Source organism: Cheilinus undulatus, linkage group 18, assembly GCF_018320785.1.
Source record: "Cheilinus undulatus linkage group 18, ASM1832078v1, whole genome shotgun sequence".
NCBI classification, from domain to species: Eukaryota; Metazoa; Chordata; class Actinopteri; order Labriformes; family Labridae; genus Cheilinus; species Cheilinus undulatus.
This window is the reverse complement of record NC_054882.1, coordinates 34,119,681-34,146,782: the sequence shown is the minus strand read 5'-3', so window position 1 is coordinate 34,146,782 and position 27,102 is coordinate 34,119,681. Positions and strand designations below refer to the sequence as shown.

The 27,102-nt window shown below is 38.7% G+C and overlaps 1 protein-coding gene across 2 annotated transcripts in view; it reads left to right on the top strand.

The window, feature by feature from the left end:
* Positions 1-503: 503 nt before the first annotated feature.
* rock2a (rho-associated, coiled-coil containing protein kinase 2a) overlaps positions 504-27,102 on the top strand; it is a 71,494-nt gene continuing 44,895 nt past the window's right edge. The window contains exon 1 of one of the 2 annotated variants that reach the window (XM_041812208.1): positions 504-1,377. In XM_041812208.1, the coding sequence (XP_041668142.1) occupies positions 1,279-1,377 (99 nt within the window). In that variant the 5' untranslated portion in view covers positions 504-1,278. The remainder of the gene's footprint in view (positions 1,378-27,102) is intronic. The other variant, XM_041812209.1, reaches the window with a different exon arrangement.

The window sequence follows — 27,102 nt, the reverse complement described above, 5'->3', positions numbered from 1 at the left end:
GGGCGCCAGACAGCTCTCCCATTTTTCCCCCTTATGGACGTCCTTGTCTGCGCATGACTGTTCTTGACTGTGCATGGCTGTTTAACCACCTTCTGGCACCTTTATTTTGGGGATTGCGGGCTGAAAAGGTTGAGGACCACTGGTCTAGATAATAATTTGAGTTACGAGTCTAAATTATTTCTCTAAATCATGTGCCAACAAATCAGTTTTATCTGATAAAAAGTTTGTAAAAAAAATGAGACCGTAGATTTCCACCATTGTTTTCCTCCACCAAAGGTTACAGTTGCTTTAAGAGTATTTGAAAATTGTACTTTTTGTCAGTGAAAAGGAAAATTTGAAGTCAAAATAAAAAATATTGACTATTCTTTCTTGCTAACTGGCTGTTGTTTTCATTTAGCCTATTGAAAAGAAGACTAGTGCATACAGAGAGACGCAGGAGGTGAGGAGGTGCCTTATGGGTAATTGAGTCCTCGGTGTGTTGATGTCAGGGGGAGGAGGGAGGCTCCAGACTCAGTGTGTGTTGGTGTGTAGATGTGAATGTACCGTGAGGAATTTAGCTGCTGGAAGACTTTTCATTTCAAATAAAACTTCTAACTTTTGGTGAATAAAGCCAACACGAAGGACGAGTCGAAGAGCGCAAATGCGAAAATGCGAGAAGAAATCCAGGAAGAGAGCGTGTGCTTATTAAAAATTCAGCGCGGGAGAAGAGACGTTATCGCTCCTTCAGATGACTTGTGGCTGCACTGAGGATAAACTACACCACTAACGGGCTTCAAACATTATTGAATGGGGTGAAACGACGCGGATTTTCTCTCTAAAAGGCGAGTCCAAAGCTTTACCAAGCGACCAAAAACCAAAGGGAAGGGAAGGGGAAGAGAGGGGGGCAAAGAAAACGCCCTGCTGCTGCCTGTTGCTGCTATCTCCACATTCAAACTTTATCGCCGAGTTGGAAAAAATGCATCTTTCACTTAAAGAGAGGTGATAAACCGAGTGTAACGCTGTGTTCTTCAGCTCAAACCTTCACAGCTAGTTTACTGAAGGCCCAGCTCACTTGGCCAAGTTTTTGGGACGCGGGGAGTCTCTGCTTTGGGAATATTTTCTCTTCATTGTGCACACTATTCCTGTTGGAGGCTATTTGGGTGGGCTGAGAACCCAAGGCTGCCCCACTAGGCCCACGGCCATAAACCAGGGAAGGACGAGGTTTCACATGTAAAACTCAAACAGTTCGGGGAAAACCTCTTTATATTTACTAAAGTTGTATCGACCGAGGCTGCAGCCATGTCTCTAGGCGCTGAGAGGAGGATGGAAACCAAGCTGAAGAAGCTGGAGGACATGATCAGAGACCCCAGATCTGCCATAAACCTGGAAAGTTTGCTGGTAAGTCAAGTGGGATAGGGATGGGCAACTTGGACCAAAAATCCTATCTCCATATTTTTCAGTTGAAACATGATACAAAAACCTGTGGCTTTAAGTAAGGATATAGAAAATGGCTGCGACAATACCAGAATTATAAACTTTGACATGAGTCTAGACAAACAATAAAATTAAATCCTGTTTGCCACTATTGCAGCATAACAGTGGTCCTGGACACCCAATACTAGGGGTGGTAGAAAAACATCACTACAGCATAGTATTGCAATGTTTTGTCTGGCGATATATCGTATCGTCTCATCCACCAAGTACGGATTTTTCAAATCAATTGCTAATATGACCTGAAGTCTATGATAATGGAAAATAAAATCAATTGCAGGCGTTTGTCCAGTGAAGTTGGCAGAGGTGATGGTCATGGAGCAGTAGAAAGTTAGTCCAACCAACATGGCAGCACCAGTGGAAGGATATTAGGAATGCAAGCAGGGCATGAATCAGATGGACATGACACATGAGGTTCGCAAGAAATGCTACACGGAAATAAAATAACACAGAAATATGACAACATGAGGGCAAGGCTAATGCTAAATCAGCTCAACAGTTGAAAAAAATGGTATATATCGCAAGATATTGTATCACAATACTGTTTAAAATAGCAATAATATTGAATCAGTACCCTAGTGTTGTGATAATATCATATTGTGGGGCCACTAGTGATTCCCACCCCTATCCAATACTGGGCAATTTTTCCTTTCTCATTATCTAAAAAGCAGGAAATACTCATAAACGTTGTCTAAGTTGTACAAAAACATTGACAACATTTCCACATCTCTGGGATTGGACATTTTCTGTACTTAAAAACATCATGCACTAAAAAAAAAGGCAAAATGTTTATTATTTTATTGACTGTGGTATCCAAAAGTACAAAAATGTCATAATCATCAGTGTTATTTAAACAAAAAGCATAAATTGGTAACATTGGTTACATTTGGAAAATTGATGTTTGTTCCAACTACTTTTCCAAATGTGGAAGTATGTATAGGATTTACCTGCAGATTAGAAAAATACAACAAATGCTCCAATACCCGGTGTCTAGGACTTCTATTTTTGTTGCTGTTGTTTCCAAAAGGTCTTTTACTAATTCTATAAATAGTCCTAATTTGAATACCATTATTATCAAGTAAAATTATAGTTCCCAATTTTAACAACATTTCAAATTTACTATATGGGGATGTATGATATCGGTATCAGCAGACATAAAAAATGTTGATATTTACAAACAACATTTGGCCATATATTAATTGTAAATATTGGGCATACAAACAAATGTTTGTGGAGATTTAGGCTGGACTGACAGACCCGTATCAGCTGACTTCTTTTTCTATATCCATCATCATTCCTCACACTTAAAGTGCTTTAAGGGACTGAAATTTGTTCATTTTTTCATCCTCAGACTATTGTGTGTTTTAAAGACTAAAGGTTTAGGTCTGTACATTTGAATATCAGCATTGATATTGGTATCGGTTAAAGTTACAGCAGCGACATTTAGGATATCGGCTAAAATCTATTATTGTGCATCCCTAGTATTATCTTGTTGTCACAAAGCATATTACTGTTAGTTACTGAGGTGCATTAGGCCTGGTATTTGTTTATTTTTCTCGTCAACACCAGCATAAACTACATTACTATCTCACCTAATATTTCAGAATATGAATATATCTCTAAAACTGTGTATGTCACCCAGCCCCATGTGGGATACACCTCATAGATTATTGATGATGCCATGTTGACTGTTTGCTGAAACGCTAGACACGTCTGCACACGGATAGGTAATGTTATGCTGTTGACATTTATGTGTAGTTATCCTCTTCACTTCACTATTGTGACCTGCTGCTGTTAGCCTTGTATTAACCACCCTGGCTGTGATACTGTACTGTCATTTCTCTTAAATAATTGATCCCATCTACCCAAACTGCAGAGTTTCCACTCTGTGGTGAAACCATATCTCCTTCCATAACACCCATTTTTCTTTAAAAGCTTGCCAACATAACAGCCTCATGGTGTACATACTGTAGACAGGCCTGATTAATAGTTAAGACTCAGTGCAGACAGTGCAGTTTTGGGCTCTGTCAAGCGTGTCTACAGATTAGGATTAACTGGTGGAGAATGGCCCTCTTGGTGTGTATGGAGACTAATATTTCCAGCTAAAACTCCCTCATGGTAACAGTTGGGCCCACCAAACCAAGCCTACACACCTTTTCTACTCTTTCTGCATTTACAGGGAACAAAGTGGACATGTCGTCAAGCCAATATGAAATGCATTCTCATAGAAGAAAATCTTTGAGAGTTTTTTTTTTTTCCCCCAAAAAAAGTCCCCCTCTCAAAGAGCACTACAGAAACGTTAGTGTTTTGATTGGAGTTAATTTAAGATGTCTTGGCCATTTATTTCAGCTGCCATTTTTGAATCGGCACCTAAAATACTTCTTTTATGTTTTTTGGGATATTTTTTTAAACTTTAAGTTACTGAAGTACGACTTCATATGATGGGTTTTGCAGTGTGTTCATACAGTGTATTATATAACCACCATTATTGTAATGACTGATATAACAAGAAGTGCCAAAGAATAAAAAGTTGGGATCTACGGTCAGTTTAAACCAAAACCTGCCATAAATAAAAGCAGAGGCACTGTCTGAATGGCACAAATACAATGGCGAGGTATGTAAGTATAACCTTACCTGTACTCTTGGGTAATAAAAGAAGAAATTGCACAATACTGGGTGTCTAGGGCTTGGATTTTGTTTTGAGCTGAACAAGTACCAACATTAGTGTATATTTTACAAGACTTGTATCAAAGTTTAAAACTCTGGTACTGTAACAGCCCTAATATAGTGATAGAACAGCATGAGACATGGACTGATGTGTCCCTTCCTGTCAACAAGCCGCTGCTTTTTGAAAATAAACAGACTCATCATCAACTTAAAGTTGGGGATTTTTCCAATCACAATGTGAAAATGCCGGAAACTCTGATACCAAGTGTTGAAAACGGTGTGATCTTTGTTATTATGATGATTTATAGTATCAAAAAAAGAACCAAAGCTTAACAATGCTGCATCTACTGTGGATGACAGGGACAAAGGAAATGAATGAATCAAACATTACCCCAGTGTTAATGTTGTCAACTAAAACTATGACTAAAAATATTTGTTGACAGCCTTTTTTTCCATGACAAAATCTAGACTAAGACTAACAAAAATAGGTCTGTGATGACTAAAACTGAGAAAAAGTAGGTGAGTTTTCATCAAGATGACCAAAACAAGACTAAAATGTCATGTGGTTTTTGTCGCACATTAAAAATCCATGGTATTTCTTCACTGTGAGTAAATCTTTAAAAATGCAATGCATCTGTATCTGTTTTTTTCCCCTTGGCAGTAGAAAGCAGGGACCCCTGGTTTGGCAGGGTGCAGAGAACACACTACCACGACTTCACACCAAAATTAGGCAAGAGAATAAATGCTTGGACTAAAAGTTAAGACTAAAATATGAAGACTTTTTATGGACTACAACTAGACTAAAATGTTTTTGAGTTTTTGCTGACAAAATTAGACTAAACTGAAAGGGTAGAAATGACAAAAATGTGACTAAAGCTAAAAGACATTTCATCTAAAGACTGAGATTGAAATTAAAAATAGCTGCCATAAGTAACATTGCATTACCCAGAATTAGGAGCCTGTAACTTCTTTCTTAGTTGCATTTGTAGTGATATGTGTATGATTATTGTTTGATTATCAATAGAATCTTATTACATTTTAAACCTCTACAGCAATATACAGAAAAAAGCCTAAAGGGAACCGTTTAGTCGCTTTTACAGTCCTCCTGGGGATACAGGTGTCACTCATTTATTTTTTATTTGGAGACTTTTTATCAAAACAAAACTACAGGACATTCTCTTCAGCACTGGTTTATTGATGAAATAGAGACTGTGCATCTGAACATAATATCCATCCTGTCAATACATAGAAAAACTGTCATCTGGGTAAGCTGGCCTCCTAGTCCATCTCCAAACATGATCTGTAAGTTAAAATCCATCTCTTATTTTTGACTCATCCTCTGACTTGAATTCCTCCCACATAAACCTCAGAGGAGTGAGCTGATGCAGTTAAACATTTCTGAGGCAAAGTGTCAGAGGTTTCACTGATTTCACAGATTTTTAGCGGTTTAGCAGTAAAGGCGAGTGTCCCTGTGTTTACATTAAGGATTTAATCACTTCTTATTGATGTAATCAGTGTCAAAGTTGGGAATTCTAATCCATCTTCGCCTTCAAAGAAGGCTTTCTTTTATATAGTCTGAGTGTAAAGCTATCCACAGATTAAATCTATGAACAGACATTCACAACTATAAGTCTATAACTATAGCTATAAGTAATTGCGTTTAGGTTTCAGTTACAAATTTGGCTTCCTACAATCATGAAAACAAGATGATTGTGATAAACAAATATACTTTTATACCCATTTTGTCCAGAGGTTTGCCTCAGTCTTGTGATGTTTGGCTATAAAAGTAATAATTTTTGTTGATTCATTTTTATTTTAATAGATTGTTTTACACATCTACTTTTCACTTATTTTTATTCATTTATTTCCCCTTTTCAAAGTTTTAAAAGTTTTTGAACTCGATAAATGCATGTAATGCAGATGTAAAACCAGTGAGTAGCTGTGTTTAATAACTGTGCACTAAGTATCAGTCTAAATAATAGTGATGAGGATTTTTGCCATGATCATGCAGCCCTTATTTACAGCCCGGTTCAAAAATGATTTTTGTTGTACTAGTTAAAGCTGTTTTGTGAACACTGCATAAGGAAGGTGATATTTTTCTTAGAAATGATCTGTTTTGGTTTAAATGAGGAAACTGATTGATGCATTATTGGGGCATGGCTTGTATAACTGATGTAACGGCAAGCTGGCATGATGTAGCTGTTTGCCTGGGGGTTATAAGACCCACATCTGCTTGACCTCCATGTTTCTAGGTGGATCTAAGGGGCTGTCCACACAGAGGAGTTTAGGAGTATTTACAAAAATATTTCAGCGTATCGGCGTTTCATCCACATTTTTGATATTATCGGAACACCAACACTGAAGAAAGACTACCTTAAAACTGCTAAATCGGGTCTTATGACCACCTCACACCTAACAACTGAGACAACAGGAGCGAGCTGCGACTTTAGCAAGACTCTTATGATTTTACTCTGACTTTGTCTGTGACTTTGAAATTGGGGAAAAGTCTTTAGGTGTAAACACATTTTCAACTGGTTATGGTAGCTGATTCAAACCAAAACGTGCAGTTCTTCCTGCAGTTAGGTTGGATGAAGGTATATATCACTACAAATAAACCACACTAGAGTCCACAAAGAGCAAGCCAGACTCTCCTTTTTAAGCTGTCCCGGGACAGTTGATTGGTCTGTATCAGGGTGTGATTCATAGCTTTTACACCAGCGCAAACGAACCACACTAATTTGGCAAACAGATTTGAGTTCGTTTTAACAGAACCAAAGAGTTTAGTTGGGGAAATGCCCAAAAATTGGAATGCAATGCTTTCAGTTGAGTCTGTGGAAGTGTTACAAGGGTCTACCTCTTTATGCCCCCATAGTGACCTAAAGTTGCATAAGGCAGTTGAAAATGTTTCCATTTACCAGTGTATATAATGACACAAGTCTGACTGAAGAAAAAAAGGTCCTCTGACATTTACTGTTTCCTTTAAATAGATTCTGGCTTTAGTAACGGACATACCACTGTAGGAGTGAACATGAGTTTAATGAAAGCATTTCAAATGTCCTGACAGATAAAGCTTCAATATGTGGACACACTGAAGGTTTTAAATCTCCACCAACTCTGTGCCACAGTGCCCATTTTAGCTTTAAAAGTACATCTTTTTTCAGTGGCCGTGTTTGAATTTCTGAGCCTTTTAACTGGATGTGACAGAGGGCAAACACGCTGTCGTGTCTATCTCAAAAAGCATCACCTCACCCCTTTTAATGGGCCCCATCTAGCTGGGGGCCCCCTCTACATACCCTCTCTTGTTCCCCCCTCTCCAGCACTCAAAGCACTCCCGGTTTAGTCCCTCTTCCCTTCAAACATTCAGCAGAATAGTTGCTCAAACACCGGTGGTGTTTACTTCCTGCACGCGAGCTGGAGAGATAGGGGTGTTGAGTGTTGAGACAAAAGTTGAGTGGGAAGCATGCGTAGGAGAGAACAGGCTGCAGTTTTCCATTTTTAGCAGCCTCGGTGCTGTCGCGGGGATCAAGAAGTTTTCTGTGCAGGTTGGGATTCCAACACACTCACTCACATACACACTCGGGGCTCAGAATGTCCTTTTTTGCAGGTGGAATAAAAACATGCATACTTTAAGTGCCTCAATAATTGCTCACAGGCTCATATTCGGTAAACAATGAATCACAAATCCTTAACTGTTGTGGCGTAGCAACAGAGAGAAAGCACAGAGGAAGTTGCTTTATCAACTATTATATAATCTTCAAAGTAACAGCTTGGTGAAAGTAAGTAATATCAGGTTTGTGCTTTCAGCCGACTTGAACTCCAGAGTTTTTAGGACGTGCCAGGAGGCAGTGAGCTGAATACCTTGAGGATACGGAGAGCTGACAGTGAGGAATCTGCAGCATCTGTCCAGTAAACTCAGTGACCTTCCTGTAAAGAAAGCTGACCCTTTGGTTGAACTTAGAGTAGTTCACCTTTAAATTTCAAGTGTGCTTAGGTTTTTCATTCAGCAGTTATTTCATTTGTGCTAACACCGTAGACGGCATCTGCTTTCCAATGAAACAATACACTGGTAAAAATAACAAAAATGGCTCTTTCATGGCACCAAACACCAGATGGACCTGAACAATAGATCTGTCAGCTCAGGTCGGCTCTGACTGCAACATCGCAGCTCCTTGTCCAAAATAAGGGCCGGAAATGAGCGTCTGGAACGACAAATATTCTTGTAGTGTGACATAATCAACGACACGTCCAAGACATTCTACAACCACGATTCAGCAAGACTAGCATGCCAGAATCTTTTCTTTCGTCGTCATCAAGTTTGCTACCCTGACCTGACATCAACAACCTGAATCCTGATGCCTACCAATAGGAGAGCAGTTTCTCTCCATCTTTGTAACATCATTTACCAGAGTGACATTACACAAGTCCTCTCTTTTTCTCCCTCTGGGGATCTTATGTATACATACAGTGAAGCTTTATGTATTGGCGAGGTTATCTGGGCCAATTTTCTACTTCAAGTTCTATCTGAAGGAAGCCGGTCTATATTGTTGGGCACTTAATATGTCGGGACGAGTCCAGCATTATAATTGGTTCTTGTTGTCTTCTTTCAGAACAAAGGACCGTTAGCATCACCTAGAGCTCTTCTGCTGTAGCTATGACTGACTCTCTTTGACCCGCCTCCTGACAGCCTGTGAACTCACACACAGTCAGACACAGGAGACAGTGGTGACGTCACCATATGATGACTGGTCGGAGCTGTCGGTCAACACATGACAAGATTTTGGTTGCATAGTCGGACGTGGTGCTGTTATGAAAGACACCCCTACCCCCAAAAGAAAAAAAAAAGTTTAGTCAGAGCATTATTATTAATTCATAATAGGGTCTCTTGATTATGGCAAAAAATCATAATCACGATTATTTTGATCAATATTGATATAATGATAATTAAACACAATTAATTAATGACCTTAAAACATTTGCATTCCACTTTTCACAATACATTAATACAGCTGGGTGAAAAATAATAAATGTGGAAAATAATGATTTACAATTTAAAAATATGAATTAAAACAAAACAGAAACATTCTTTTATGGCCAAATAACATTTACCACATGGCAAAAGCTACAGACAAAGTGAGCGTAACAGCATGTGGCGCAGTTATCATTTGATCCTGATTGTTTAGTTTTTTTTATTGTGGGAAGCAAAAATTGTGGTTGAAATTGAAGCTCGATTGATTTTCTGAGCACCTAAATGCAGATCATCTTATGGTGCTGCAAGCACTGATAAAGCAGAGCTTATAGACATTTTTGATCAAAACAAGTAAGAGTCAACCGATTTTGGGGAATCAGGGCCGATACTGGTTTTTGTAGTTCATATGACTGATAACCGATAATTAAAACTGATGTGCTATTATTAATACAAGCAAAATGTTCTTTATGTGCTCTGTGAAGTAACAAAATCAAAGAAATATAGCAAAATGAGCAGTTTAGCACATGCTCTGTCAACATAAGAAATGGCACAAAGCAACACAGAAGCAGCAGGACAACAGGAAGTGACGCCATACGCTCACTGTGTCAATGGCACCCTGTCAGACGATGTTGAAGGGGGCATGAGATGAGACTGGAAAGTGAAAAGAAAACCAGAAGCAAGGGCTCACGTCACAGTAGAGGCAAAGTAGCGCTCTTTTTAACTAAAGTCATGTTCAGCGGTCTATAAAATAAAGTAGAGCCAAATGCTTGAAATCAGCCCTGGCCAGGCTGTTAATTGGTCGACTCTAAAAATTAGATATGGAAAACAAAAATATATATATGAGCCCAACAGTGATTGACTTTTCCGCTCCACTTCTGTTCTCAAGCCAAAATATTGAATAAGACCTTTTAAGTCATTTGATCAAGTCCATTAATACAGGGGTGTACAAACTATGGCCTGGGGGCCAAATGCACCCCGTGGCCCAGTTTTGATTGGCCCACATTAAAACATAAAGCTTGTGCTTAGCTGTATTGTACTTCTTGTTTTCAGCACGAGGCAGTACTACCATGTTAAATCTGTAAACAAACATTTTGACAAGGAGATGTCTTGATTAATAATATCCTGATGGATTATCACAGCAAATAGCAGCACTTTTGGGGGCAGAGCCAGTGGTAGCCAGGGCTAAACAGGGCCCCCTGAAATCTGATTGGCTCCCTAAAATCCTGAAAATGACGGTCTGTTTGCACTGTCAGCCATTAGCTAGCCATTTAGGTGTATTTAATCACCAAGCATGTATTCATTTATACTGGATTAGTCTTACTTTAAAATTCTCATAGCAAGGAATATGAGTGGCCCCACCGTGGTACTATATTTCTGTATGTGGCCCTCTGTGGAAAAGGTTTGGACACCTCTGCATTAATAGATTATGTAGGACCTCAGACCCCGTTAGTTTTGTTCTGACTAAACTCTCACTGAGCTTCAAACTCTGTACACTTCATATTTCATGGGGCCTTGAACTCTTGGAGGTCACTGACATGCAGATGTGGGCCAAGAGCAGTTATGTCATTGTTGGAGCATCTGTTTACCAGCGTTTCAGGGCTGTTGCAGTTATTTTGTTTGTGCAGTCACATTAAAGGTGCCCAGCTTACCTTTTTAGGTATATTTGCTGAAATGATCTTGTACTGTATACACAAATGAAATAGACAAATCCAATATCCAGTAATATTTAGTAAAAAGAGCCTTTCTTGAGATAAAAGAAGTGACGTTCGTTTGTTAGCACCTTTGCATATATGCTGCGTGTGCGATGGTAGACTGGCAGTGGCATGAGCATTACCCACCGAGGCTGTGCCTCGTCTTCATGATGTTTGGGCCAGTTGCACATTAACAGCTGGGTGACTGGTTGCTAAATCAACCCCAAGAATTATTTTTTTGGTTCAGAGGATTTTACCAGATTTTAAGATTATGCACATTACACCTTGTTGCTTCCTCTCTTGCACATTGTCTTCTTGATGCTAAATTTGGGAGGTTCCTTTGTTCCATTTAGAAAAGGTCTATCTTCCTGTTAGATCTTGACTCTATTTATCTGGCTTCCATGGGTAATCAGTGACTTTTTTACCTTCTGAAATCATTATCATGTCAGTTTAAAAGCCCTGTAGCAGTCAAGCTCTATGCTGTGGTCCTAACAACCATAAATCACTGTATTGCTTCAATCAGCTTTCAGTCAAATGTAACCCGAGGTCTCAGCAACCTTCCCGTGATAGAAACTAAAGCGATCATTACTTGGCAGTACACTGCTGCTGACTGAAGTTCTGGACTTAACTTGGCAGCTCCAAGTGCTGGGAGAGATTGCTGAGGACAAGCAGAAGGAAAAAAAAAGAGTGGGCATTTTTTTAGATAAAGAGAAGTATGGACACTTGATTTCAAGCCACACAAGCTGGCTCTCTGCAACCTAAAGGAAATGAGCTCATTGAGTAAATAGTTTGAAAGCTATATATGGGGCTCAGAATCCCTGTGAATGACTGCACTTTCCCCTTTCACTTTTCAGTCTTATCTCCTTTTCTCTGGCTCTGTTTGTCTCTCTGCAGCTCAACCTCTCTGCTGTTAAACACTCTGCAGGTAGTTTAACTGTGGCAGTTCAAAGACTTTGAATCAGATGTAGACCCGGTACCACAGGATTACTAAATGCCTGTTTTATCGTGAATGTCAGTGATAACTCAGAGGGATGTTTTACAGATAATCCCCTGAGGATACCCTTTAATAGGCATTTTTATACATATTTATACCTTTATCAATACTTCTAAACAATCCCTGACCTTATTCATACCACTGTTGATTCTTTTCTGTTGGAATAGAAAAAGACAGTTGTTGAAAATGAAAATTCAAGTTCTCTTCCACAGAACTGGTTGATCCAGTTTAAGGTTGTTCCTGGGTGAATACATCTGATTACCACATATTATATTGCCTTCAGCTGACTTGTCTAAAGTCAGGTTAACACATTCTGTAAACCAATTGCGATGCAACGATTCAAAGCTAGTTTTCAAAGTGTGACAAAGATTAGCAGTGCCAGTTCCAGCCTTCGATACTCTTTGCATGTTAACGTGTGCATTCCTGTGCTGAATATCGTCACTCGATGCTTCATTTGTGGCAGTAGTCATTAAGAACAGCTATGAAGTCTGATAGTGGTGGGTGGCTTTGCCACGGTTTAGACAGAGTTTGACTGAGACTATGGGTCTTAAATAATAAGAATTAGTTTAACTGACTCCTAACTCTAGTGCCATCTACCTAGAAAGCTTGTTCTAACCCTAATCTATTTCGTTTTGCCAAAAAAACCAAACATATTTCCTCTAGAGCTAAACAAATTTAATTGTGATTTTTTTTCACCCCAACATGCAATAGTGATTTTGTATGTGATTATTTTGTAAGTTCCACTTTTGACATAGTTCTCAACAAACCCAGTATTTTATAGATTAAACTAAGCCTGAACAATTTTTAGAAAATCAAATTGCGATGATTTTAACTTATTGCAAATTCTATTGACTGTCATATTGTATGGAAGGATGATTTTATGTCTTTATCATTTTTAATAAGACAGAAATATACAAAAACAAAGAAAGTAGGATTTTAGCAAACTATTCTAGAAAAATTGACACTTGAATGTTTGCCTGATGAGTAAAGCATAACATTTCTGCCTCAAAAAATGTTTTAAAGTAGTATGTTGTCTCACATTTTCAGTCTAAGAAATACCCTAGCCAAGTCGTTCCTGACGTGGGATGCTGAAACTTTTTGAAAAATACACTACAATCAAGACATCAGTTTGCTGAATTTTAAATAATTTTTGATTAAATGTATAACTTGCACACGCAGAAGAGAGAGAGAGAGAGAGAGGGAAAGCAAAAGCACCAAGAAGGACGTGAATCGTGAGGCCTGTAGATGTTCTGTGAAACCGTCGGCTCAATCAGAGAAGTTTATGAAATTCCCTGAAGTCTGCAGACACAAACTGAGCGCTGCAAGTCATGCAGGCAGCGAGTAAACTCGGAGATCTGCGTAGGTTCACTGGTGCAGCCATAGTGCCATATTTGCCATGAAGTCACAGCCTGTGGATGCGTAAAAAGGCAGGATGAGAGCCTGTAAACTCCACTGCATCAGCTTCTCTTCCCTCATGATTTTTATGCCTCGAATCGTGCATGTTACGTTATAGTAACAGCGAAAACAAGTGCATTGTGTGTCTAAGCGTACAGCATGGGCATATTTGGATACATGACTGATTAAGCGAAGCCTTGAGGCAGATAATTTGCCTCAAAGAATTTTTTTAATCGAATCACTTAAATAATTCGAGGAGTTGATTCAGCCCTAGTTTGGATAAACATTTTCTAATGATGTCTTCTAAAATATCTTCCCTGTCTCTGTGCTGTATCACAGTCATCATCATGTTTTGTTTTTAACGACTAATGAAGGTTATTGAGTATCTATTTGAATGTGAAGAGTGTGTAAACAACTTTATTTGACGGATTGACAGTGACCTTAGATTTCGTAACTGTGCCGGGGATTATTGTCCCTTACTCAATGCAGTATTGATAAGCTAAACAGGGGTGCAGGATATTGTCGGCATGATATTATCGGCAGATGTTTGCTTAAAAAGTCAGATATCAGTATCGACAGATATGAAAACTTCTTTAATTGACATATTCAGAGTATGTATCATATATCAGCCTTAAATAGCAGCAGTATAAACAACAGTTCCATCAGGTATAGGTGATTACCCACACTTGGGGAGCCCCATAGTGAGCCCTGAACATTTTCAGTGAAACCCAAAACGTACGGCTTCTCTCTCTCAGCTCCACTTGACTCAGCCTCTCTTTTGCACAGGAAACACTTGGTGTTTTTCTGCAAAAAAGGTGTGAAGATATCGGTGTAGTCTATAAGGAGTTTGGAAACATCGACATATTGGATATCTGCAAAAATTCCTTATCTTGCACCCCTTAGCTTTGTAGATTTGAAAAATGCAGAATCAATCCCTATAGAACAAGGTTTTGGTCTCCAGCCCTAGGATCAAACATTTATGTCAATAGCCATGACAATCTTTGGACATTGGTACTCTGCTGATGGATTATGCAGTCTTTCACAGTAAAAATAAAAACATGACAAAGATTGCCGCTTGCACTTCAAGTTATATTTTCAAACTTTGCATGCAAGGTATTGCCTTAGGTTCCAGTTCATGTCTTCAATAGACAGAAAAAGATTCAAAACTATGGCACTAAAGATCCTCCCATTATTCTCTATAGATGAGGAACTTTTAAGAAAAACTGGTGGTTACATGGTGTCAGCTATATAGAAGTTAGTGTCTGCAGAAAGCGCCCCTCACCAGGCATCCAAGGTTAATGTGAAGACAGACAGTCTTGTCTTTGTTTCTCTCATCCATCTCCATTCACATATTGCCTGTTTGTTCCTTTCTCCCTGTTTCGTCCACAGACCTCCCACCTAATGTTTACCACGTTTCTTCTCACCCAGCATCTCCTGTCTCTTTCCTCCATCCTCTCTCTTTCTTTTCCATTCTTCTTGTCTCCCCCCTCCTCCCCTCCCACTTCCACCCTGCAGCTCTTTAGGGAGGTGGGGATAACTCCTGTGTGTCTTGTTCTCTGTTTCTGTCCTGATGGTCGACCTGAGTGTCCACTTCGTCTCTGGAGTGCAGTTGTGTTGCTCTCAGGCAAGCAGCAGCAGCAGCAGTCCTGGCTTCAATGTGCTAGCTGGATAGAAACACTGCCTTATAAGGCACTGGGGACGGTGGCCCCGGCCAATTTTTTTAACTGCAAAACAAGTCAGTCTCTCTGCTCCACACCACCTCTGGTGAGACGATAGAGTCTCTCTGCAGCCTTTTTTTGGTTTTTGCTCCACTCCAGTGAAGAAGACCCGGCGTCATCCGGGTGTGCAAACCTTCAGTGTTCTGAAAATGCCACACTTCACTTGAAGTATCGTCTGGTCTTCTTTCGTGGTTTTCTGAGGAGACCAAGCTTTTTTTCAGTGCTACTCCTAGCCAACCAGAGGAGGTGTAACTATGATGCTTTGTCAGTTTAGTTTCCACTACGAATATCCACACTTTTTTTATTCACACTGCTGTGAAAAATTATGTGCCCTCTTCCTGATTTCTTAGTTTTTGTACAGTGGTCACAAAAGAAAAAAGTCCTAAAAGACAAAGATAGCGGAGTAATCACAAAATACAGTTTTTAAATGATTATTTCATTTCTTTAGGGAAAGAAAGCTATCCTACCTGGCCCTACGTATATAAAAAATTTAATTGCCCCCTGACTAGGGATGTTCCGATACCTTTTTCTCCTTCCTGATATGATTCTAATACCAAGGTGCTGGGTATCGGCCGATACTGAGTACTGATCCGATACCAGGGTGAACTTTCTGGACTGACTGTGCAGACTAGCAAATTATTTTAGACCTATATTTGACCCAGAACATGGCTAAACAAATAGAATCATAATGTACAGCATCTCTGTGACGCTAAAGTTGTTTTTATTGCTGATTATTGAGTTTTACTGCTAAATACTAAAATCACAATAATACAGGGGGCTGTATCACAGGCTCTCTCAATCTCTCTCAATTATCTTTATTCAGGCAGCATCAGGTGATTACCAAACAGCCTGCCACTGGCTGACAGACCGTCACAAAAGGAAAACAATATGGCGGTTAGCATTCGAGTGAGCGGCAATAAACGATCATAATATGATTAAAATGGGAAGTTTGTCACTTCTTGTCCTGTGTTGTCGCCAGGTCAATAAATTAGACACTAAAGTAGCCTGCTAGATTGAAGATACACTGGGAGAGAGTTGCAATCTAAACATATATAGGTGTCTGAAGATCAGTCACAGTGCAAAGCGTTTTTTTTTTTTTTTTTGCCCGTGCCACACTCTGTGCACACAGCTCAACTCACATGGATGTACAGGTTCACTTCTAAGGGGGCTGACATTGGATTTAGGAAAATGTACTGTCAGTGGGGCAAAATAGACGATAGAAATGATGATAAAAATGAGACAATGGCAGTGCATCATAGTCTGTAATTAATGGGAAGCCCTGTTCTTCTAAATATCCTCTATGCTAAAACGGCGCTTGATAATTTAAAAGGGTTAAGGAAAAAGCTTCTTGTTTTTAGTGTTAGTGTTTTCTCGGGTGCATAAGACCCGTGTCACACCTCACCTAGGTAGCCGGAGTTCAACCCTGGCATGTGGATTTTTTTTTTTGATACTTGTCCTTCCCCACTTTCTTATTTGTGTTTCTGATTCTATCCACTACCCTGCTCTATAGATGAAGGCATAAAATGCGTTTAAATAAATCTTTGAGGGGAAAAAGTTACTTTTTTTGACTGTTTCTCTAAATGTGTGCTTCAGTCTGCATTAAGTTTGGGTTTCAACCACTTCTAATTAGTCATCTAGAAACATCCCAACAAGTGTGTGATAATCTGGCTATTTAAAAAGGATTATTGTTGATCTGTTTCTTTCTTTAATGCTTTGGTACTTTTGATACTATCCAATGTAAAAATAATAGATACTAGGACAGAAAAGGTATTAAAGTATTGACAATTTTGACAACCTTAAATGGCATGCATGTACATAATGTGAACATTTTTTAAGGATACTGTCAAAGGAACAAAGTATCAGTGACTGATAGTTTTGGCGTCTGGTTATTTTGCTTTGAAAGGTAAAAGGATTCCCCTAACATGCTGTAAAACATTCATTACAAACAGGAAAAACCAATGTTCAGCTCACACCACATAGGTAAATAAACATACTTCACACAAGCTTGATCACACATTATGTAATGCCTTTGACAAATAGGACAAGACATGTGCCTGTTCAAGATCCACCTTACACGGATTTAGAGAGAAAAGCAAAATATGAAATTCTATACAAGCTAAAATGCTGCTAAAGCTTAAAACTATTATTGGAAACTAAGTAGATGTTACAGCGAGCTGTGTGATAAAACGTCAAATAAACTGCTGTGAATCTCATCCATTCTCTTAATACGACATTTTGTAGTAGAAGCAAAGCTGCAGAGTGACGTCTTGATGTGTTTTCACTGGTTCTCATGTGAAAGGAGATGTATGCACCCTGAGATTTGTCTTAATCTGGTGGATCTTCTTGTCTAGACATATGGACTGTGGCTGAGATAATGTGGCTGTGTAAACTATGGTGCATCCAAGAGACCACTCAGTGCAGTTTGAGTGAAATCGTGTCAACTTGTGAAAACAAATGTGCTTAATAAAATGGCACACAGTCACTCTGCATGAAAATCAAGGCTTTGACATTTGGAGAACTTTATCTCTCCATGCAGATTTAGAACGTGACTCAGGTTACAAAAAGCCCACAGTGGCTTCAACACTTTTGAGTTAAACTCTGTACAGAATCTTCCCCGTGTTGTGTGAATATTAAAGAGTTTGATACCTGAGTCTTGTTGTATTTTTAGTTTTAAATGAGGGTGTGAGTGAGCAGAGCACAGAAGAGAACAGCAGTCTCCCACGCAGAATGCATAACCCATCCATCTGGCCTCAGCCTTATCATTCCATCACAACCTGCTGCTCAAACACAACCTCCCACACACACATATTATACACACTTTCTCTCACAGACTTGCATACATATGCAGGGGACACACATTAGCATTTTTCACTCTTTCTTAGCAACACAAGCTGCATTGTGAGCTACCAGCAACAACGGTGGGACAATACAGCACAAAACCAAACAGCTTTGTATTGTCGGTAAGTTCACACAGCTTTCATTTCCTTTAACAGACCCAAACAAGAGAGATAAGTCCAGCAGTGGTACAGTGCTGAGGCTGGCAGATATAATTCACATAGTTTGGGCCAATACTTGAAATATTTATATACAAATTGGAGAATGTTCGTGTGAAAGGGTTGGAAGTGAAACCCTCAATTGAAACTCAGCCTAATCACGTCATTCAAGCATGGTTGAGTTTTTATTATGAGCTGGCCTGGTAGTTTTAATGAACAGAAGTAAAACTGAGGTTCATTTCTTTAAAATTGCTGTTTTAATCAAAATAAACTTAAAAAGGATTTAGAACAGGATTGATGTAACTAGGGATCATGATAGCACCTTTTTCAGACTAAGAGTCTTCTATATTATTTTCAAGCTTTGCACTAGGGCTGGAAAATTACTCAAAAATTAGACTAAATCTTAATATGGCCTGCTGCAATTTTGAAATCACAGAAGGTGCATTTTTTTTTTACCTGAAATTTGTGTCAGAATAGCACTTTAAAACTTGTTTTTTGCAGCAGAGATGTTATGCATCACAGATCATGCAATCATCCACAGGCATTTTTTTAGAATAGTCTACAAAAATCTACTTTTTGTACATTATCCTTCCTAAATATGAGGATGTAAAAACTATAACTCCATTAATACAACAATCTCTATCTAACTTGCAATGTGGGTCAAAATCATGACAGTAAGATATTTTCAAAAACTTTCATCTCTAGTTATATTCAATATTGTGTTGGTTAAAATATAGAATGGTTTGTTGTTTGTCTTTGTAGGTAAAAAAAAAACATAATATAAACAACTTAAGAAGTAATCGCATATCAAATTGCAATACTGGGGAAAAAATCGCAATTAAACTATTTTTCCAAATCAGTCAGCCCTACTATGCACTGATTATCACAAAACTGCTGTAATATAATACTACTGATGAAGCAGACCATGTGTTGCATATGGTATCACATTCTTTCTAGGGATGTTTCTATGCATCTGTGCCTCCATTTGGCTAAACGCTCAATTAATTGCATTTAACTGACTACTCTCTAGTCCAGTCTAGTACTAGATTTCAGTCCTTATTATGTTACTTAAAGGGATTTTTCAACATTTCGGCAAATTCACCCACTGCCATAATTCCTATAGTCTTAGTAGTAGGTTTGTTTCCTTTAGTTGTCAGTGCAAGCTGTTTCTAGATCTGGGGGACTGATATACTAGCTGCACAGCTAACGCTATGTTAGCAGACAGAATCTTTTGCTTTCCCTCATCAAACTCATCAAATACACAATCCAGCAACTCCAAAACGCTCTCGTGGACAAGTTGTGACCTGAATATTCACCACGCTATGAAATAATCATGGAACATTACGAGACGGAGATGTTTTAAAGGTAAATGCAAAGCCGGAACAACACTCCAGACATGGCTGCTGCACTGTGTCACTCCGCCCAGTGGTTTACTCAAGAAATAGTTCCGAGTGTTTGCTTCATGTGTTGTAATGTTACATAATTATACATCATTATTTCATAGTGTGGTGAATGTGCAGGTCACAACTTGTCCATGAGAGCGTTTTGGAGTTGTTGGATTGTGTATTTGATGAGTTTGATGAGGGAAAGCAAAAAATTCCATCTGCTAACATAGCGTTAGCTGTGCAGCTGGTATATCGGTCCCCCCAGATCTAGAAACAGCTTGCACCGACAACTAAAGGAAATGAACCTATTACTAAGACTATAGGAATTATGGCAATGGGTGAATTTGCCAAAATGTTGAAGTATCCCTTTAAATGTCATCAACCATTTCTAACAGTGTTTAAAGTTAGCCAGACCAGCCTTTGGTGTGTACAGCAGCTCATAAGCTGCTGTGATTCTCACACTCTGCAGCGATCATGTGGAGCTGTAAAGCTGTACCATATATCAACAAGGACTGGGATGACCGGCTGCTATTAGTAAGAATGCAGTCACTAAAGATCAACTTGTAATTGAGCGTCTGCCTGGAGTAGGGGTGGGTAAAAATATCGATTAATCGATGCATAGCAATATTTCCCCCTCCAATTCAATATCGATTCAGCAAATCCTCTGAATCGTTTCTCCTCCTGGCCAGTGGGGGTCGCTGTGTGTGTGATTCGCGTTGTATGGACGGGGGCCACACTCGACCAAACAATAACCAACCATAACCATTATATGTGAGGTTTATCACAATTTCCAAGAGGAAAGAAATAATATGTAAGTTTATATTCACTTTACTTTTTCAGTGTTTATACAGAACTGTCATGTTTTTTACTTTTGTACTCCATATGCACAAATAAGTTTTATTGTGCAAATTTTTATTTTCAGATGTTTTATTGCTCAAAAATGTGAGGTGACTTACCACATATGTTCACATGGGCATGAAAGTAATTATTAGAAAAATGTCAGTAGGTTATTTATGTATTTCTACTTCTTACTGAATCGACATAGAAGCATTTAAATCAATATCGAGTCAAATCAATATCGAATCAAATCGCAACTTAAAGAATCGAATCGAATCATGAGGTTCTTAACAATACCCCGCCCTAGCCTGGAGTGTCATGGTGTATCTGTGACGGTAGCAGAACCACCTGTGCAGAAGACACAGACTCTGCTCAGTTCTCTGACTGCTGATGGTGTTTTAAGGCAGAACTCAATGTAGACTGGCGACTGAAATGAGAAAACTTGTAGTTCTGGTTTACATTTAACTACACAGAAGTTGCACTGTGACTTGCTTCAGGTCACATGACTTACATTAACAGTACTACTAAATGCCCACTTACATAGGTTTCATCTAAAACAAGTAGTCTAAAGAATTAGTCAAAGTGTTGATTCAAGAAATGATAGACTGATGATGCACTGATGCTAATTAAACATCATAGGCTGACGTCAGACTTGTTTACAGACATCGCCCATTCAGCAAATAACATGGCATTAGAAGAGACGGTGTTTATCTTTAGCACCTGATCAGTTTATTACTTGCAGTTTTTTAAGTCTACTTGCTCAGAATTGAATTCTTTTAATTGAACAGCAGAAGTCAGCTGTTGGACAGACTCTAATCTGTTTGCATGGAGCAATATCTTGGTGTTATTGGAGTCTTACATTAAGAAAGGTATCGCTGTCAACCTTGGATTTGACAGCCAGTGCGTCGCTGCGGTGGACATTATTGATGGAATAAACAAATTAGGCGTAACCTAATGCTGAGCACACATTTAAAAAGCTGAGTATGAGGTGAATAAAGAACACACAGCAGGACTTAATGTTCAAGACGTCTAGCCTGGCTGTGCATTTTTCCCCTGGCACATTCCTCCCTATATTTTATAATAAAGCATTGGTGCCAAGAAATGCACAGGGCACAGGAGCATGGGACAGAAATCTGTCAATGCAAGAGTTAAGACATACTCTTGTTATTCCCTGTGGAGACATTAGCTGTGCTATTTGTGGGCCTCTGCAGGATTCCTGCCGTTGTATCTTTCTTGGAGAGTTTACGGGCCCTGCCTGGCACGGTCCCCTCTCTTTGCCCGGCCCACCATTTATCCCCACAACTATTTTTAAAACGGCTGGAATTCAATCAAAACATTAACTTTCTGCACAATCCTTTTAAAGCCCAGAGCAGTGCTCCTTGTTTTCTGTTCCACATGCCGACTGATGAGATGGGTATGCAGGGAAGAAGAGGGGTTTTTTTCTTGTGAAATCACTGCAGATGAAGTGAGGGAGAGTTGGTGATGTTTGAGGCTTTGAATAGTTGGTTTATTCCCTTTTCAAGTTAACATCTTTACATTCCTGCACCGGCTGATCCACGTGGCGTTTTAGAGGGCGATAAAGAGTGGAAGCAGGCAAAGGGAGATTGACAGCTCTGTAATGTCAACAGCAGGTTGGGTAAATAAAATGGTAAGAATAGAAAGAGCTGAGATGGAGAGCTCGTAAAACTCCTGCCTGCTGCTTCTCTGCAACTTCAACTGGTTTCAACTCTGTTTTTGCTGGAGTTGCTTAGCAACCAGTCAAAACTCATTGGCTGGACTACAGTGGAGCAAAGATAATGCTGGAGAGCTATCTAATAGATACATAACAAGTCATACTGATAAGCTGGACAGATACTCCTATCAGCACAGGAAGACATTAGTGTAAGCCTGTCACTATAAGTTGTTCTGTCCCCAAATCCCTTTTCCCTTTTGATTTACAATCAGTGAAGTGAGGACAGGATGGTCGGTGGTTGTATCAGACAGATGCATTGAAGTTTAAACTGTCGATACAGCTCAACACCTCCCCAGACACTTTGTCAGTGATTTAATATTTATTAATTCAGTTGCTGTGAATTGTCCTCATGAGTCTGGTTGGTGGTTTGAACAGTAACACTAATGGAAGCAAATTGGAAGAGCTGCATGCAGCTGCTCCTCTTGTGTAACTCCAATACACCAGGCAGCTTTTTATTAATGTCCTACAGGGCAGAGCCTGACCAATATTAATAGGCCAATTACAGCTAAAGTGATGTTTGAGGATATTCTTATTAATGTGTGCTGATTAAAGTTGATATTCTAAAAGCTGTTTGGCATGCAAAAGTTACATGGGGGTGAAAACACTGGTCTGGAGTTGTTGGGAATATTGGAAAATCCACTGTATCTATCCAGACCTGCACAGCAGGAATCATCAGAAAGTCTCTGGTTACAGTGTAGGATATCATACCTACACTTTATACTAGCTGATTTTTGTACTGGTTGCATGAAGGTGATGTATATCACAAATTACTCAGTCCTGCAGACCTCCTTCAACATACCTAGTCAAAGGAAGCGGCAGCGCCTTGAGGTTTACAGCCTTTTCTTTCGTTTTTTTTCCAATTAGGGGTGGACAATTTGGAAAAAATATATCAAAGTTTTTTAAGGCCAGATCCAATCTCTATTTTATCACAATTATTTTATTCAATTTTTTGACAAAATCCTGAGGTAATGACCAGATAAACCAATCTTACTCCCCATATCATTTTCCAGATGCACAAATAAAAACTGTATGTGCAAGTCATGTTTTTTCCTCTTTTTCTTCTGCTTAAACCTGTTAGTGCAATAAATATTCTAACATTTTTCATTTCATGCTTGGCACCATCAGTTTTCTTGATCTGTTTATTTTCCTGCATTCTGATCTAATTTAAAGAACCAATTTCTACATTTACTGTTCCACTTTAAAATGATGATTTATGTCTCCTCTTTAACCCTCAGGAGTCCACGATCACACAGGCATGATCTTATCATCTGCTATTTTTGTCACATGATAGCCTGAAAAAAAAGCCACATTTTACATTGCAATCACTGAGTATAGAAAGCCTGGATTCTAAGCTTTCTTTCTGTTTTTTGTTTGGTGTCAACAGGCCAAGTAAAACAGGAAATATGATCATTTGCATTTGAGATAATACATTTTACACGTAGGGGACAGTGGACCATACTGTACAGGACTGGCATTGGTATTTTTTTTTTCATAATATCAGCTTTTTGTAATTTAGGTTAACCTTAAAAAAAATATAGTTTTTATTTCATAAAGTTGAGGTAGTGCAGAAAAAAGTGAGTGGTTTATATTGTTAAAAGAAAAGTATTAACAAAATGGCAAAATAGCTGTGGACCTCTAAGGGTTAAATCTATTAAAGTGTTCCACCAGGCACATTTTAACACAGTGATTTTCATTTTTAAGCAGGTGGACAAAAACGATCAATGTCAGGACATCAATTGCTCCCTCCAAGAAAAAGTGTTGATATTATGAAGTTTCAGTCGTGACTCCGTTTTCCTGACAGGTAAACATTGTGGAGAAGGGTGTAAATGAAAGAAGGGTTGTAAATACTCAATAAAACAATGTTTGCTTTAACAGTTACAACAACAGTATCTCCCTCTGCCACACTGACCACGGTGTTGTTTATCTCACTTCCCTGTTTAACCTCAGCAGACAGTTTAGGACGCTGTCTTCTGAGCTCATCAAAAAAAGTTTGTAGACTAAGTGCAGATTGTGCAAATAAATATTTTTTTGATGGGGATCATTAATTTTTATTAATACTGATACCCTTATCGATATGACTTATTAATACTTTTCTATAGTTTGGTGGAAAGACAAAATGAGGGCAAATATTTAAACTACAAGTGGTCTTAACTTGAGTTAGGCTATGATTCAGTCTGTCAGATCAATTTTATATCCCTCAAGAATAAACACATTTTCATATTCACAACCATATTTAATGAAGTTTCTCTTCAGAGGGTAAATTTTCCCATTTTTATGGGACGTTTGAATGCATCATGACATATAGAATACAGTCGTCTAATTTACTGAAGTTACCTGAACGTATCATATTTTCCGTCTTTCATGTCGTTAAGTTCACTGATTAACTTCAGTTTTGCAGATTCCACCACAGATTTCTACACTGGATTAATATTTTTAACAAACAGGACTTTATACAAAGTTTATGAGCACTTTTCAGCATTTATCTGAGCAGCTGAAGAAGAAAACTGTCCTGAAGCAGCTGAAGAGAGTGGTATGAGTGCATATTACTCTCAGGGCAGGCGGATATGATTGCGTGCGACTCTTAGGCAGTCTTTTTCCTCAAGTTGACAGTTGAAGGTACCACTGGTTTAATCTGATGCACAATATTGCTGTGCCATTATGTTTACCTTGCAAGAACTGATGTATTTTTTACACCAATAATACAGCAGGGTTTTGATCCCCACCCCTACTGATGGTTTAGAAAACCTCGATGCAGCTGCGTAGAGCTCAGTTAGAAATCTTTTCAAGGACTAAATCTTCAGTTTCACTTTCATTGCAGCCGTGGATCACTGATGCGGCAAAAAGCAGAGGGGGAGGGGGCATAGAACTAGAGGTAACAAAGAAGTAACAAAACAGCTTTAGCAGATCATCTATACCTTCTTTTTCTTCATGATCTGAGATAGTCCTATCACACACCCCTACCTAAGTTTATAAGATTGTCTCTCCAGCCTTCAGTTCCCTTCTTTTGAAGTTTCATTTTAAAACGTCATATTATTGAACCTACCTTTAACCCATCATGAAGTTGACATCCTCATGTCACCTTGTGTGCTTAGCTGACCAGCTTTTATATCGCCATTTTCAACATAGACTTTAACTCTGTAATGTATTTGATAAGTGGAACTTTCTACAGAGTCCGGGAGATCTTACCACGGCTACTTTAAGTTAAGAAGGACGACAACTGACTCGCAGCATCAGCTGACAGGCTCACCTTTTTTTTTTAAGCCAGCCGAAAACTTATCTGTGCCAAAATGATTTCCAACATTAGTGCCCAGTTCTTGCTATGGTATGGAAACAAGTATTGGTATTTTTTACCTTTTAAAGAATCTTATCTTTTTTAAAGTTGAAAAGTCTAACATTGTGGCAACCAGAGCTGGTATGTACACCTTTTTTTGACAGATATTTTAAACTGGTTTCATCATTTAGTTAGTGTTATTACGCGTGCTTTGACTCTGTTACTTCTAATGGAACTGGCTGGTTAGAAGTTATTGTATTGCCACATATTGTTCAGTTAAGTACCAGTGAGCTGATATAGAAAACAGGCCTGTGTGAGAACCTTCAGTCAGCTCAGAATACCAGCTGCTGTGTTATGGATTATGTTTCCCCTGTATAATAGGTACGGATATCCTTCTCCTTATAAACCAAATAAATATAATAAAGAACCACTCCGAGGCTTCATTGACACCTCTAGATGCTACTTTGGCTGCCTGTCTTGAAAAGAAAAAACTATTGTCTCAACAGGATTTCACTTCTTTGCTGCACTGGCCACTGGCGCCTCCAGCCGTTACCAAGGCAACATGGATTCTTTATTTATCCTTCCTCCACATCTTGTTTAATGGACTGATGTTGAAATGACAGAGAAAGGAATAATATGTCATCAAAACTTCCAGTTTGTTGATAAATTGTTTGCTACATGCCTGTAGTGAGTCCAAGCGTTGCAGCAGTGTTGACTTTACATTTCTCATGGCAACTGTTGCTGAACAAATTTAGCTTTTTTTGTGTCCATCAAACTGAATTCCCACTGCATTAGAGACTTTATCCAACGTACTTTAACATCATGAACATGCCTGGTTATTAATGAGTCTTTGTGGTGAACATGCACCTCTAGGGCTGCACGATAAACTGCAGTTTTTGTCTCCATCCATTGCTTTGCAGTTTTGTTTGTAAAGACAGGATTGACTGATAGACGAGCACGTAGGCAGCAGCTTCTGTTATATCTTACAAATTGTTTAGGGTTTACCTGTTTGCTTCTGAAAATCATCTGGAGCCTTGCAGGTGGCTGGAGTAACTTTCATTCTCGGAGAATAAATTTGCCAAATTTATCAAAATTAATTTTCACAAACACTGAAAAGATCATCCTGCTGCAGTTGTAATCATAAGTTGCTATGAAACAATGTGTATAAATAATAACAGCAATAAATCTAATATTCAATAAATATGCATGCGTTCATTTGTTATTAGAACAAAGGTCTCTGTGAAAATTGGATGTTTATGCAACTAAAAGCATGATTTATTAGAGTGCTATTACAAAAATGTAGTCTGAGGTACATCTCTTCTGCTTGATGCACAGTGACAGCTTCCTCTTGTGAACCACAGTCTAACAGATGTACTCTTGGCATCGACCACTGTGACGGAAATGAGAATGACTAATGAAGCTGTGTAGAAGGTCGACATGTCCATCATCCATCCCATCGATTAAAGATGCATTTTTAAGACATAAATCATAAATCTGTCTCCCTGAAACTTGGAAAAAAACAGGGTAAGTGATTTAAAAAAAATCAAAAAGAAAAACAAAACTGAAATCAGCAACTGTGGTTTGTGACATTGTCTTGTTTCCGCTTTAACTCGACACACCCACAATGTAACGGTAACACAGCTACCACAGCAGCAACGCCTTTTTAGCTGATCTACAAGAAACACTGAGGCCACAAGGACTTAGAGTATGTGTGCAAATAAATGTCATTACATGCTTCAGTGTTGATTTCAGATTTGGATAACTTCAGAGAGGCTTTTGCTTTTATCCACACAGTAAACACTTAGAGCATACTAGGCAGGGTTAAAGTCCTTGAAAATCCTTGATTCTTAAACAGTGTTTTCAAGGTTTGAAAAATGTTTGGATTTCATTTTTGATTTTAATCCTGTTTTCTAGAAGAAATAAAATAAGTAGAAGTCATTCACATAAAATGCTTTGGTTACAAATGATGTGCAATTTAAGTGC